We start from the raw sequence: 16,088 nt of genomic DNA on the forward strand, positions 1-16,088 counted from the left end.
AGGTGTTAAATGGCTTATAGTATCCATGTTCGACATCAGTGGCTGCCACTTACTTCAGGGCCACTGAGTAGATGACATTGTTTATAAAAGGCAGCCCTGAGAGCCTTTTTTCAGCTGGATTTAACTGGCCACGCGAGCTGACTGTTTTTGTTTTTGTTTTTTGTTTTTTGTTTTTTTTACTAGCATCACCTCTGTCAACTAAGCAGCAGTAGCAATATCCTCCAAAGCTAGACACCTATGGGAAAGCTGCATTTATCTTCAGTGGCTCTGAGGTGACCTTTCTCCTATACTGGGGGAAGAGAGAAGCAGTGACATGTATGTCCCTTTAGGAAAGTCTGACTAGAGGTGTGGCATCATGAGCACTTACACAGCCTGCTTGAAGATTGCAACTCAGGCTTCGTATTTTTTAAATTCCTGTGTAATTTACGTATGGTAAAATTGCCCTAAGTGTATCGTCCAGTGGGTTTCGGTAAATGAGTGCAGAAGTGACACCACTACCTTAACTAAGATACAGAACAGCTCCCTCTCTCTCGGTATTCCCTCACGTTTGCTTATAGTCAACCACTCGAAGATCATACAAATGTAAGCGTACGGGACATATGTAGACTTTGGGGTCTGGCTTCTTTCATTTAGCACAGTGTTTTCGAGGTTCATCCATGCTACAGCATGATCTGTAGTTCATCACTTTCCATTGCTGAATAATATTTCATTGTATTCATGTGGCAGTTTTTTTATCCATTCTCAGTAGAAAGACATTTGGGTTGTTTCCAGCTTTAGGTGATTTTGAATAAAGCTACCATGGATATTCACATAAAGTTTGTTTTGTGAATATAGGTTTTTATTCCAGTTAGCAGTGGAATTGTTGGGTCACATGGTGAGTGAGTGTTTAACTTTATAAGAAACTGCTGGCCTCTTTTTTTTTTAAAGTGGTTGTACAATTTTACATTCCCACTAGCAGTGCATGAGAATTCCAGTTACTTCACACCCTAACCAACATTTGGTGTGTTTAGTTTATTTTTATTTTTTATTTTATATTTTTTTAGCCATTCCAGTAGGTGGTAGTACCTCACCGCAGTTTTAATTTTTCATTTCTCTAATGAAAATGTTATTGAGCATCTTTTCATGTGCTTGTTTGCCATTCGTCTAGCTTTTTAGGTGACCCGTTTAATGCTTTGTTCTAGCATCCTTTTTAGTAGCTGAGGTTGAGACTCCGTACATAATAGGGCCGTTTGTCTTTCACCTGCCTGCATAAACTGTCTTAGAAACTCAAAGAAACTAAAAAAATGCACCCTGAGAAATTTGGGGAGAAGGAGAGTAGATAATAGAGATCAGTGTAATATTGCCAAAAGAAAAGGTGTTTCGTTAGGATGTAGAAAGATAGGGTAGATGTTTTCTCAGATGGATCTACAAGAAGGAGGAGGACGGGAGTGGAGGAGGAAGCCCTGATTCTATCCCAGGAGGAGCAAAGGAGATGTAGCATGCAGGAGATGAGAACCTTCTGCTACTCTAGAAGAGATTCTCAAGAGATACCGTTTCCTTGGGCCTTTCCGTAGAAGTAGGAAGCAAGCGATAAAATGAAGTGGCGATGAGTTACAAATACAAAACATGGAACTAAATATGAAACTGCGGGTAGAAACAGATTTTGTGCCTCATTGTATTTAGCTTCTTGTCAATTCCTGAAGAATCTTCCTAAGAGCCCAATTCCCCTTTCCAGATATGAGGTGATACAATTTTGCTTCTCTGCTGAAGCAGAGGCGTTCTGACGAACACTGCTCATTTATCTCTTAACTTGGCTTGTTTAAGACACATGCCCAGTGCTGCCTGAGCCAAGGACTAAAGGAAGGTGCTGCCAGGTTGGCCACTTCACTGCTGCCCTGCCTACCTTTCTGGGCTTCAGTCTGCACAGACCCTCTGAGTGCTGCGAGGTGGAGAAGGAACAAGCCATGGACGACCTGTTACATTGCTGAAGGCTTGGACTGAAATGTGGATTTCATTCATAGTAGGGAGGCAAGCCGAGGTGGAGAACAGAAGCCTCCCACACATGTTTGTTCCAGAAGATCGCCTCCAAGAGGAAGTGAGTCTGGGACACAATTAGTTTGGCAGTAGGGTCAAGGTGTAATTCAGAAGAAATGTCTTCACCGAGCGTCTAGTGGAAGGGTAGCTATGTGCTGCCTTGTTCTTAGACATCAGATGCCCTCCTGCAAATACGTATCACGCTCCCAAACCTGCAGGACAGGGTCTGTGAAGTCATTCCTTTGTGTGTACTCTGCGCCCACACCGCATGTGTAACTAACTACCCATAAGCCTCAGAAGCACCCCGAATGCCAGAAACTGACTTGAAATGACTTCCTTAAGTTTGTTCTCTGACTGAGAACATTTAGAAAACAATCATTCCTTTAAGCAGCCAGCCTCTAGGCCAGACCCAGCAGGCCTGGAGGGGGCGAGTCCTTAGGTTTCCGCAGAAGGTCATCTAGGTGAAGTACTTAGGGGTCGAGACCTGGGCCAGATCCTATTCTGATTTACAGATTTTTATTTGCAGACTTAGAGATGTTCTAGTTTCAAACATTTCTCTTTGCTCAGTGAATGATTACACACACACACACACACACACACACACACACACACACACACACACACACACTGATCCTTTCCATAAATTCACATGAAGGAGACGTATTCCTTCCCTTTCTGGCTCCAATGGCATTAGAGTTCATAGGTGGTTCCGTCCCTGGGGCTACAGGATAGTCACCTCCTCCCTTTACCAGGGTGGATGGTTTGACTCAGGGTATCAGGTGTGACTGGGCGAGTTTGCCCAGGGCATCGGTTGTTCCTGTTTCACGGGAGAAGGATCTTTTCTGGAGGAGGCCAGGACCTGAGGCCTGTTCCTCAAGTGGCCCTGGCTTTCCACTGCAGAGTCTTTTTTTCTCTGAACCTGCCCAGCTGTGAGTCCCCATTGTACTGGAGTCTCAAGCAGACTCACTACCTTATTAAGGGCTTCAAACACCAGCTATTAATTTTTGAATGTTGTTTAGGCACTGCTGCAACATGTAAGTTTTGTTCATTGATTTCCATAAGTATTTACTGTGGTACATTTGTTGTTGTTATAAATCATTTAGATGAACCAGTTGGTGTATTCCAGTCTTAGGCACACCCTGCAGAGCCCAAGAATGCTGGAGAAATTGTTATTATAAATGTTCCATTCTTAGCTTCCCGGAAGTAGGGCTCTCGCCGCACACACAAAATGCGACTCCAAGGGCAGACTTCATAGCTGCCTTGTTTCCTCCTTGAACTGGACGTAGGTGGGACGCTGGGTCTTTTTCTTTTTGTTCCCAAAGAATTCTCATTTTCTGGCATAGAAAAGAACATGGAGCTAAATATTTAATTAGAGGAACAAGTACCAGGAACACGTAAAGAATTTAGTGTGAAGAGAGATGAGGGAAATTTTAAGGATGTTACTACGGTAAAGCAGGCCTTCTTACACAAAATAGTATACAGTTGACCCTTGAAAAGTATGGGTTTGAACTGAGTGTGGCCACTTACTCATGGATTTTATTTTTTTCAATAAATACCTGTACTGTTTGTGATTTGCAGTTAGGAGTTTGTGGATGCAGAGGGCCCACGGTATGCTTTGCTCTACGCTGTTTTATATAGGGTACTTGAGTATCCATGGATTTTGGTATCCATAGGGGGTCCTTGAACCTATCCCCCAAGGATACTGAGGGATAACTAAGTTTTCGGGGAGTCAAAAGTTATTTGCAGAAAAGATAGCAATTTTCATGCAGAAGCTAGCATGGTGCCAAAAGTCTATAAGTGCTGTCCTTTCTCATGCCTGTGGAGGTGATAATCTCCATTCCAAAGTTAGCACATGTCAGTGACACACTGTAGCCTATTTTGATTCATTTGAATTTAGAATTGTAGTAATAAACCTATTTGGGTTAGTGTCAGATGATAGCTACTCACATGAGTATTTGTGCCATGACTTCACTTACTATGTGCTTAAATAGACACCCAAAAGGACAGCTGTACACGAGGCTATTTTCATCTGCCTCCAGTTTCTCAGTAAATCGTTTCATCCAAATTGTAGCAGAGCACTCAGTCCTCAGTGAAAACCTACCAACAGCAAATGCAATGCTTTTAAAAGCAACCCATTTTGTAATATGGACAGGAGGGATAAATGTTATTTAAAAGAAATGTTCTTCATGGAGTAGTATGCTTACTAAAATACTAGTTAAGTCATATCGCTACTGCCTTTAAAAATGTCCAGGGTTTCTCACGGCCGGTAGAATCCAGTTCCAGTCCCTACTCAATCTCCCGGACCTTGTAAAGGATGTCAAGCCTCCTTTCCAGCCTCATCGCCTACTGTGTCTCTTTATATACCCCATTTTCTAACCACATGAAATGGCCCTTTTCTGAGCAAGCCAAGCACTTTTGGATCCCTGTATATAAAAAAGTCTTCCTGCAGATATAGACAAAATGTGACCAGGAGCCGCTACCCAAGAGAAGACCCTGTAGCTTCTTCACCAAAACGTGAATAATTTTCCACTGGTTTCTTCCCAACACTACACTGTGGAACTGGGACTTTTCTGTGTTTTGCTTCAACAGCAATCTCTTTCCCCAAGTCACTTTCTGGAGTATAGCACATATTCACTCAGCCATTTAGTTCAAAGATGAGCTCGGTGTGTTGTGTGGGGTTCCATGAGAGAGTCAGCAGAGCATGGAGCTAAGGCCAAAGGCCTGGACTCCCAGCTGTGTGACCTTGGGTCAGTCCCTGGACGTCCACTTCCTCAGTTGCCACAGGGAAATAAGGGTGCCTGCTCCGCCTACCTCAGGGTTTGGGATGAGGGACAAATGGATGCGGTAAACACCTTGTAAACTATAAAGCATGCATAGCGTGAGGTGTTAACATCTCAATAAATTTCATGGTTTGCTTTAGTTAACACAGGGTTTCTCAGCCTCAGCACTATTGACATTTTGGGCTGAATAATTCTTTGTTGGGGAGGAGGAGGCGTGGAGGAGCCGGCCTGCGTGCTGCAGGGTGTTGACCCACCAGATGCCAGCAGCACAAAGTTGTGACAACAAAAAAATGTCTCCAGACATTGCCCTAGGTCCCTCGGGGAGGGACATGTCCCTGGTGAGAACACTGGTCCAGCATTAGCTTCTAGAGTTACATTCTGGTCGCCCTTCCATCTCTTCCCTCCAACTGTTCCCTCTAGCGCCGTAGTCTGTTCTGGTCATGAAATGAACAAGGCTTTTAAAATTCCACGTCGGGAGAACTTTCCCTCCTCTCTGCCAACCTGTACAAAGATGTTTTTGCAGTCGTCCGTGTGCAGGCCTAGTAGCTTCTCTGGATTCTGTCCATAGAATCTCCTGGAACAAAAAAACTTCACTTCCTGGAGACCGAACTCAAAAATTCTTCCTGTTTTCTAACTCATCCTTTTCATCTTCGTTTACTAGGCAATCCTGCTTTTAACGTGCAATTTCTCTTAAAATTTTAAGTTTTTTTCATTAAATCATCTCTTCTCTCTCCCACCGACTTCACCAACCTACCTGTAGGACCAAAAGCCATTCCATAATTTTAGATTTCCTTTTCTTCTCACCGATCTTTTTTGGTTTGTTTTTTAATACCGAGAAGGTAATACGTGGTATTGCACTTTTCCCAGATAATATCAAAGTGTATTAAGGAAAATCTATCCCCTTCATTTTCTCCTCCTCCTCAGTGCCCTCCCCCCCGCCCCGGCTTGCAAAGTCCTTCTCCAGGACTGTAGTGTTCACTCCTGGCGCATCCTATCCTTCCAGTTTTCTGACCATATGCAAGCATATTTTGCTAACGTTTATATGCGAAGTAAATGATTTTTCTCTTATTCTGGCCCTAGCCAGAATAGTTCTCAGTCCTTACATATGGTCAAAGAGCAGGTTTTATTAGTGCTCTGCAGGTCTCAAAGATAGACTCCCCCTCCCACCAGAGCCCCACCGGGCACCTCGTGTGCTGGAATTGCAGACAGCCTGATCAGGCCTCCCGACACCGCCAAGCAAACCCCTTCAGGCGTTCACCCACAAAAACCCAAACATTAAAACCTCCATTCTACTGTGTTTGATTTTTTTTTTTTTTTTAAAGAGGCAATGTGTTTTGCGAGGCACTCTGAGGAGAAAGAACAGACAAGTTTATGCAATGGGAAAAAATGACTCTGTACCAGAGGAGAATTTGGGCAGGGTGTGCACAAGGGCTCATTCCAGTGAACGTTCTGCATTGCGAAGTTTTATAAATTAAATTCCTGGCAGGGAAATGGTGAGAATTATTTAGTTTCTGATTTGGTAACTTATGGCCTTTTACAAAAAGAGGTGCTCAAGTGCAAAGAAGAGATTAAAAAATACTCCATTTGAATAAGGGCCATTTTTAGATTCCTCTTCATTCCTTTGTTCATTCACATGAATTAATTGGTTTTAGATTCTTTTATGGGGCCAAGCTTTAGGAGGAAGTCATGTAGTTAACTCGGACACGGCTCCTGCTTTCCAGAAGCACATGGTCAATGAGGGCAGAAAGAGATTGTATAAATGATATAACCCAAATATAATGTGAGAACAGCTAAAATACTGCAGGTGCTACCCGATGCTTCCTGAGAAACACTGACATGAACATAGATTCCAACACAACTGTCCCGGGATGCAGAAATCCAGAAACGCCAGGGGTGATAACACAGCATGACTCGGCCTCCGTATCTGCTGGCTCTGAACTGAACCCCGTGGTCCCTGTCAGAGGAAGGAAGAAGACGGCCGTGGCAGTTAAGTGGGGACAGCCTTATCTTTACAGGCCCTGTCTTTACTGTCTACAGTAAGGTGTGGCAGCCACATTTCTCAATGCTTCCTGGCTTTGCCAAAACTAGCTCTTATTTTCTTCCCTGACTTTCTCCCCTCAGATTTACAACTTATGAATGAAGACTCTTAAGAGATAAATTAGTCAGCTATTGCTGCACTAATGCCATGTAAATATCTCTGTAGCTTATAGTTATAAACATTGATTTTCATGCTTATGGGTCTGTAAGTCAGCAGAGGTTTGGCTGATCTAGACAGAGCTAGGCTGGAATCCAAGTTTCTGATCTTGTTGAGGTCTGGTTCACATGATGGATCTCACAATCTCAGATCACGGAAGTGTAAGATGAGAGGGACACAAGAAGGCGAGCCACATTACGTGATGGCTCTTAAAGAACTTTGCCCACACTGTCTCTTCCACTCATATTTCTTTGATCAGAGCAAGTCATATGTGACCTGGCCCCACATCAATAAGCAGGGAAATAAACTTTGCCTACTAGAATCGAAGGAACTGCCAAGTCCCAGGATATGGATATAATTCATGGAATTCAGAGAAAGCAAAAAGAACTGTGAACAATGATCTAATCCACTATAAAGAACTGCCATTTTCATGAAGGGAGAACCTAACAGTGAAATGTACATGTGACCCCTTCCCACGCAGTGGAATTGTTGCTGACTGTGCGTACTGAAGCATGGTGACTGACACATGGGCCCTGTGCCCCTTTGTGGCTGTAGCTGAATTGATCATCACTGTAGACTTGAAGACTTTTGTTCCTGGCTTCAGCTAAGCTTTGCACCTGCTGCTTCATAAACAATGAAGGAACAACTCCGTCTTTCTATTAAAGGGCCTACTTATTTCCTTTCTCCTGCCCCAATTCTACGACTGTCACGTCCCTCCCATCCACCGCGTATATGGCGGCTCCATCTCAACACAGTAACACTCAGCCGACTGGCTGTTCTGCAAGTCCCTTGTCCTCCATTCTCACCCAGCCCAGGGCTGCCGTGGTGCTGTAAATACATGCCTATATTTCTGGGTCTTGGTGATGAAGGAAAGGCCTAAGAGCCTGGTTGGGTTGTCTATGGCAGATTCTGTCTTTAGAAGCTGAGTTCTGTCTCTCCTCTGAAAATCTGTATATGAGCCTGCCTCCCAAAGAATCTAATAAACTCGTAGAATATGAGTGCTGGGGGCTAGTTATCTCCACTGTGTAACAGACAAAGCACATGAGGCTTGGAGACTCTAGGGAATGAACTAAGACTGTAGTCTTGGACTTCCGATTCTCAATCCAGTGAATATACAGTGTCTCACCCCATCTACCTTTCCCTGGGCAGGGGGGATTAGTTGCATTGTTATTGAACTTATTGTGAACATAGTGGCAGGATATTAGATAGAATTCTATGAATAGATGCATTTGGGGGCCATGGCTCTCTCTGTTTACATATCCATCTAAGGCCCCCCAAACCAGCAAATTAGACTATTTGATCTAACAAAAGGAAGTCTCAGCTAAAATGTACAGGTAACTATAAAGTTACTTCTTGGCTCTTCATCTATCAGCCTAAGGACCAGAGTTGCATTTTTGAGAGCCTTCCTACCAACTCTGGCATTCCCAAGGCAATCTCAGAGAAAACTGGGGAGAGGGACCCTGAAATAACTGAAGTTAATCCGGAATAACAGAGAAATCACTAGACCAACTCGTTGTATTTGTAAGTCACTATGTTCAGTTTACCGCTACCAGAATTGAAATTCAAAATCGATGTTATAATAGAAAAATAGAGTAAGTTACCATTTATCCATACCTGAGTCTGTGACCTGTGAATTTTGTACCTACAGTGTCCTGGTAGGATAGCGATACCAACTGCTAGTACTGGAATGAAAATAAGAGTAATACCGCCAGCTAATATGTACAGGAAAAAATCCGAAAGGATTTAAAATGGAATAATTTTCTTTGGCTTATGTACATTTTTAATTTTCCACAGTAAATACGTGTTCTTTTTGTAATAAGAAAAATGTGCTATTTTAATTTTAAAACAATCACCTTTTACCTCCTATCCTCCACTCCTCTCTCTCCCACCTGATACAAATCTTCTCAACTTTCACTTATTTTTGGCGCTACCCACATACTCTGGCACTGGAATTGCTTCTCCTAGTATCTTCCCTAATTCTATTACAACTTGCTCTTCTCCGCACAACCTTTGTGCCTTTGTTGAGGATGTAGTTGGCCAGAACACCATCAGCTGTGCTTCTGGAAAGTCAAATTAAACAGAACAATAAAAGAAAAAGCATTGAGACTACGAATCTGCATTTAGCATTCTAAAATGGACGTTGGTACAGATATATATTTGTTAATGATGTATGTCTTACTTCAAAAATACTTGAAGAGACTTAGAGAGGAAAAAAAATGTTATCGAGGTAGGATTTGATCAAAAAATTCACAGCAGTGGTAGGAAGTTTTGTTCCTTTTACTAGGTGTAGGACGTCACAGATGAGCAAGACTGGGGAAGTCAGTCTCAGGCAGACGTGACCAGATCTTCTTGGTATACTCTGATGGGCATTTTGGGGTGGGAGTGGCGGAAGGGCATCCAGCCTGCGGGGAGGGAGAGATTCCTGGGAAGGCTCTCCGGTCTCCTGAACTAAGTCCTGAAAGATGAGTTAGACTTTGCCAGGGAAAGAAGTGTTCTTAGAAGTGGTAAGGAAACCTGGGCTTCCCGACAAACAAGGCAAAAAGGGAAATATTCTGGGCTATTTATTTCTTACTATTTGAGAATAGGGACATACCTTTCCAGGAGCTAAAAATGGAACTCTAGAATAGTGATTCTCAAGTTTTTTTGTGTGTATAAAAATCCCCCCAAAATATTATTTAAAATGCAGAGTTCTGGATCTCAGCTCTAAAGAGTCTGAGTGAATAGTTCCGGAATAGGGTCCAGGATTCTGGATTTTACACACTCCCCAAATAATTCCGGTGTAGGTGCCCCCGTCCAGCCCACTTAAAAATATATGACAGTAAAAGGAATTTTTAAATTTATTTTTTGATTCGAAAACATATAAAGCACTGTCCTGAATGGTGGGGATAGACTGGAGAACGAGACGGAGAAAGGCCCTGCGGGCCAGTTAGTGGGGTACCATGGACTTGAGGTTCTGCCCTGCTCCCCAAGGGCAACCGCAGGGCCCTGCAGACCCAGGCTCGGCACCTTGTCCCACAGGCCAGTTGACACTTCAGCTCCTAACCACAGCCCTTTGCAGTTTCATTTTTGGTCACCAGGCTATTTGCCTAGACTCCGGAGACTGTCATGGGGGTGGTCCAGGCCGAGGCCTGTGGTGGAAGCCCCTAGCATTCTGCAAACCTGCAGCAGCTGCTCTGAGTCACAAGCTGAAGAGTATGTGACTAGATCAGCAGCCGGAATGCAAGGAAAGAGACCACTGGGGGTTTCAACAAATGCAAAGGGGCCGGTCAGGGTGCACCTGGGTGTGTGGGCTCCCGGCTTCAAAGGCAGTGTGTGATGGACTGAACTGTGTTCTCCCCTTGCCCCCAGATTCAGATGTTGAAGTTGTCACTGCCAATATGGTGGTATTTGGAGGGGAGGCCTTTGGGAAGTAGTTGGATTAGATGGGGGTCATTAGGGTGAGGCCCTCGTGATGAGAAGAGACACCAGAGAGCTTGCTCTCTCTTTCTCTCCCTGCCATGTGAGTACACAGTGAGAGGGTAGCCAGCCAGGAAGAGGGCTCTCCCAGAACCTGATCGTGCTGGGACCCTGACTTCCAGCCCCCAGATCTATGAGAAAATACATGTCTGTCATTTAAGCCACCTAGTCTATGGAATTTCATATGGCAGACCAAGCTAAGATACAGTAGAATTGCTACTAGCCCCTCTCCTGGCCGCGGCTTTTCGCTTACTCTGGAGTCCAGTTTAATCCTTCTGCCCCAGCCCCAGCCCCTGCCTTGCCCACCAATCTCTCTGGGCACTCCTTCAGAACCTGGGACCTTAATCTGCTCCCTGAACCCACCTAACTGGCTTCAGAGTGATGTACAGGCCCACCCGATAGTGTATCTGGGTCCCAGCTACCTCGTTAAGCAAACACTGCTGAGCCATCGACTACCACTGGTTAGCATTTAGACAGGACAAGAAGCCCCAGAAAGTGTATGCAAGTGTGTCGGTGTGGGTGTGAGCTTTTGTGTGTGCGAGCATGTGTGTATGAGTATATGACTATGCATGTGGGTATGTGTTGAGAGACTGAATACAATCTAACAGTGGCCAGACCATATAAAACATAACTCTGACCCACAATGCAGCAAACAACCCAGGAAGCCAGGTGGGTCTACATCAAACATGTAGGAAGTCAGACCCTACCTCTAGAAACTGGTCCAAGAAACCAAACCACAATAGCTGTTAATAGTCAGCCGTAATTTTTTTTCTTCTGCTTTCAGTTTAGGAGAAGCAAACATGTATCTCTAACCAGTTACTAGAACCAATAACTAGAACTCGTTTCTAGTTTCCCCATGCCAACGGTATTGCATCAGGGTACATTCTGAAGCCTTTCCTTTTTCTACGATAAAGTGTTTCTGCTCCTCTGCCGATTTTCGAGTCTCTGCCAGAATGCTGGTGTTGGTGGCTGACTCCCTTGCTGCAGGAAGCTTGGAATACACAGCGTTCGCTTGTCCTCATCTGGTTGGTCTTTACGTATTTCCACAGTGTGCATGAGTGTGTGTCAGCATGTGCATGCGAGCATGTGTGTGTGAGAGGGAGCTGTGTGTATGTGTGAGTGTGTCTGAGTGTGTGTGTATGAATGTGTGTGTCTGTGTATGTGGGGAGTGACAAGGTTGGGGGTAAGGGAGAATGTAAGAGGAGCCTGCACTGACAGTAAAATCTTACCACTTCTGAGTTTGTTCCCCGGAGTTCCTTCTCTTTTAGGGCTGACGGAAAGGAGGAGGCAGAAGGGAAGGGAGGAAGAATTGGATGAGAATCACTTCTATAATTCAGAGAGGCGATTAGAAAAGCCGGATTTGGGGGGATAAAGTAATAAAGAGTCCCCAGAACCAGCAAGTGCATTTTCCTCCTGCCTTCCTAAGCGTGACATTACCTTTTCCTCTTACCCTCCTGAGCATGACGAGGTCTCAGGACTTTTCCTAGGCACCGTACTTCCTTACCTCCCTTTCTCCTTTCATTGCTAAAAGCCAGTGGCAGGCACTGAGGTGACGTTACCCCTGCCTGTGTGCCTGCCATTCCCTCCAAAGGCTCCCCGTGCCTCACGGTTGTGACTGGGGCCCCAACTTCCTGCCACGAGTGTATCAGGATTTAATCTGAGGCCTGGTGGCCACTTGCCAAAATGAATGGTTGGCGAAATAAGAACAAACAGAGAGGTAAATAGCCCATTATCTACCAGTCTCCCTGTGATTTTAACTGCAGCAGAGAGATCACTGAGGTGCTACAATTTTCTGATTGATGATGGTAATTTTCTTCCCCCTGAGATCAGCTTAATCACGCTAAGGGTCTTTGAGAGCACGGGGCGCAAAAGAAAATCACGCGGTGGTGCAGGACGTCTCCCCGCCTCGGTTTGTTCTGCGCATCATTCTAACCAGGGTAGCGTCGTGCCGCTCAGAGGCAGTGCGCGGCGCACTCGTGGAAGATGCGAGGAACAGTCGGGCCACGCAGCGGCCTCCGCGGGCGGCTGCCGATTAGGACCGCCTGCGGTCCAGCCACGGACACCGGCTCTGCAAAGCCTCCTGTGAGCTGTAGTTTTAAAATCGAAGAAACCAAGGAAGGCCAACACCTCGCCATTGTCAAACGTGTGCCTCCAGCCTGGGCTCCAACAACGGTTTTAATAGAGCGTAAATGGAAGAACGAAGGCAGCTCCCAAGCCCGTGGCCTTCTTTCTTGCATATGTGTCTCAGCTGGAAAAATGCGAGTTAGTACAGGATAACTGCCAACCAAAGTCAGCGCTAGAGGGTCTCTGAACCAATGGTCTCTTCACTTGCTCAGCGAGAGTTTGATTAATGGTTCCTTCCCTGCTGTTTTCCAATCAATCATCTAGTTGTGAATTTGTCTGTTTTCTTCCGCCATTTGTTCTGTATTGTCACCTAAGCTGCAAAGACATATTTTATCAGGAGTTGACTTCATTGCCAGTTTAAAACATTAAAATCCATACTGTAAATTCATTAACAAACTGATTATTATATGAATCATCAACCTATTTCTTGTGCATAAGGACCGAGATAAAGAGTGTCTAGTGACATTGAAAAGCAACAATGCACTGAACAACAAATTAATGGCTATGTCAGGGGCAGAGGAATCTCAGTCACCTCAAGTGTTTACACCAATCAGATCACTGAAGATGAAGCCTACTGGACGGAAGGAGATGACTCATAGTAACTTGCAGGAAAAGGGTTAGAGATGAGTTGGGTGTCTCATGCCTCTCTCTATCTGCCTGTCTCTCTTAGCACCACGACAAACCGTATTATGAAATCGCATTCTACAGTGCTTAGGCCCTAACCCCACGCCAAAGGAAGGTCTTCAGTTAGAACACAAAGACCTACCACTCTCATCTCCCTGCATTCCCGTCCAGACAGACACCTCCTTCTTCATTGTTTCAAATGGGTAGGATTTCCACCCCCTTCTAATCCAACTCAGTCCTATTTTGTTTGTTGTTAATGACCTCTGAGAAATTTATTGTCGCTCAAGGAGGAAGAAAGGTGGAATGCAGATTCCCGCCCCCCTCCCCCCGCCCCCAAGGACATACTCCACTTGGCTATAGGCTCTTTAAAAGGTCGTTTTTCTCCTACCGCAGATCCAGCAATCAGGCCCCTTGGTATTTTCCCAAAGGAGTTGAAAACTTACGCGCACACAAAGACCTGCACTGGGATGTTTACAGCAGTTTTATTCATATTGCTACAACTTTGAAGCAACCACGATGTCCTTCAGTAGGTAAATGAATAAATAACTGTGGCACCTCCAGACAATGGAATATTATTCAGCACTGAAAAGAAATGAGCGATCAAGCCATGAAAAGACATGGAGGAACCTTAAATGCATATTGCTAAGTGAAAGAAGCCCATCTGGAAAGCTATATACACTGTGTGATTCCAACTACGTGACATCCTGGAAAGGCAAAACTAAGGAGACAGAGAAAGGATCAGTGCTGCCAGGGGTCAGGGGGGGCACGAGGGAGGGATGAATGGGTGGAGCACTGAGGATTTTTAGGGCAGTGACACTATCGTGAGAATACGTGTCATTATTATAAATATGTCCAAACCCAAAGGACGTACGACACTAAGAGTGAACCCTAATGTGCGCTATGGACCTTGGGGGACGATGACGTGTCAGTGTAGGTTCATCACTTGCCACAAATGGACCACTGTGTGGGGGGTGTTGATAATGGGGGAGGCTGTGCATGTGGTGGGGAGCAGAGGGTATATGTGAAATCTCGGTACTTTCTTAATTTTGCTGCGAATCTAAAACTGCTTTAAAAAATAAAGTCTTTACAAAGAAAAACAAATAAACAAACAAACAAAAAAACAAAACAAACAAACAAAAAACACGGAATTTCTCCCTGGGGAAGCAGAGCACATCATTCAGGCATGGGTGTCCTTGTCCTCCCTATGAGCCTGAAGGGAGGGAGCATTCAGGGCTGGGGAAGGAGGATGGACCTGGCTGGAGATAAGTGGCATGGACATTTCCTGGTGATACGGGTGGGCCTGCGCTGCCCAATATGGCAGGACTAGCCGCATGGAATTATTTAAATTTAAATTAATAAAAATAAAAAATAAAAACTCACTTCACACTTCCTTTCAAGTGCTCAGTAGCCCATGGGGCTAGTAGCTAATGAGCGGAACAGTGAAGTTGAACATCTCAGAACGTCCTACTGCTGGCTAGTGCTCCTCTAGGCTCGAGACAGCCGCAGAGTCCCCAGGGGGTGGGTAAATAATCACAAATCAAGAATGCACGCGGTCCCAGGACCCCCATCCCAGGTTCCAAATGATGTCTGAGCAACGGACACTGTTTCCACAGGGACAATTACAAAAGACAGAGGCCAGCAGCAGGGCCGGCACTGACGAGGGCTCAAGAGACGTGCTAACCGAATCGGTGCTTGAAGAGCGACTTCTCTTTTGCAATCCTTGCTGGTCTGACAGGCTCTTGCAGAATTACATCACTTCCTAAAAAACAGGCAAACACTTCTCCTTCAAGTTAGCACCGACCCAAACAAGCAGGAAACAGGAAATGTTCACGTTTCAGGGAGGCTGAAGCCAGCACAGCCTGCCGAGGGAGCGCCCAGGCGAGCTGACATGAAGGCTCCCGGAGCTGCCCTCGTCTCAGCCCTGGCGATCCTGCTCCTTCCCGCTGGCCGGGCTCAGGGTAAGCTGCCTCCAGGCTTTCCACGCCAGGGAGGAGGAGAACGAAGGCTTGGCTGCTGCCCGAGGCTACAGAACCCTGCCGGGGAGGGTAACACCCAGAAAAATGTTAACCTTTTTGTGGAAGAAGTAGAGAAAATTAGAACTGTCTTTTTTTGTGTGGGGTGGGGTGGGAGGATGAACTTGGCTTTTCCCTGCAGCTGGCAAATCGCACTCCACCTCGCTCTCCGAATGCAACCTTCCTGCAATCTTTGTCTTCTAAGATATGCGGATCCCTGTAATTGACCGGCTTTGATGGGCATATAAAGAAAACCATAAACTTTGGCAGTTCATGCGAAATAACGTTTCATTCAGCTGAAACAGAGAAATAATGAATTTGCTTTTAATAATGTGGGCTGGTTCTAAAAACTCCTGGAAAAACTGAGGTATGGAAATTTACTACTGGAAAGTATATACTAAAGGAAAACAGAAGTTAAAAAAAAAAAAAAACGTAAACGAGAAATTATCTGAGGATTCCCAGGCATGTACTCTAACTTTTCAAGAAAGGACTTTCGTCTGTTTTTCTTTGTTCTTGTTCCTTTGGGGGCTATTGTCTTTGCATTGCTTGTTACTGATGAAGTTTTGTTTAAAGAAGTAATGTGATTATAGCAAATCAAAGGTATTGGAAGAGACAAAATACTAAATCTCATTATTTTGAGCTAAGAGCAGCAATTGCTTTATACCCTTGACTGCTGCTACAACAAGCGTAGTCACCCTCGATTGCCTCTTACAGTTTTGTTGATTTGCCCCTGGATAAATAAACTGGCTGCCCATGGTTTCTGTCAATGGATACTACCTGTTTGTAAGAGTGCAGGGCAGCACTTCAAGCAAAAGGAAAGTTCTCAGGTGATAGTTCTTTAAATAGGATAGGGCATCAGGCACTGACGGCCTAACAGATGTCACG

At 44.9% G+C, this 16,088-nt stretch overlaps 1 protein-coding gene across 1 annotated transcript in view; it reads left to right on the forward strand.

Annotated features, from left to right (window-relative positions):
- The first annotated feature begins 15,016 nt into the window (after positions 1–15,016).
- The window catches only part of TMEM154 (transmembrane protein 154), a 40,589-nt gene continuing 39,517 nt past the window's right edge, over positions 15,017–16,088 (forward strand). Inside the window, exon 1 of the mRNA XM_015600674.2 lies at positions 15,017–15,149. Coding sequence (XP_015456160.1) covers positions 15,080–15,149 — 70 coding nt within the window. The 5' untranslated portion in view covers positions 15,017–15,079. The remainder of the gene's footprint in view (positions 15,150–16,088) is intronic.

Source organism: Pteropus alecto, unplaced genomic scaffold (genome assembly GCF_000325575.1).
Source record: "Pteropus alecto unplaced genomic scaffold, ASM32557v1 scaffold50, whole genome shotgun sequence".
Taxonomy (NCBI): domain Eukaryota; kingdom Metazoa; phylum Chordata; class Mammalia; order Chiroptera; family Pteropodidae; genus Pteropus; species Pteropus alecto.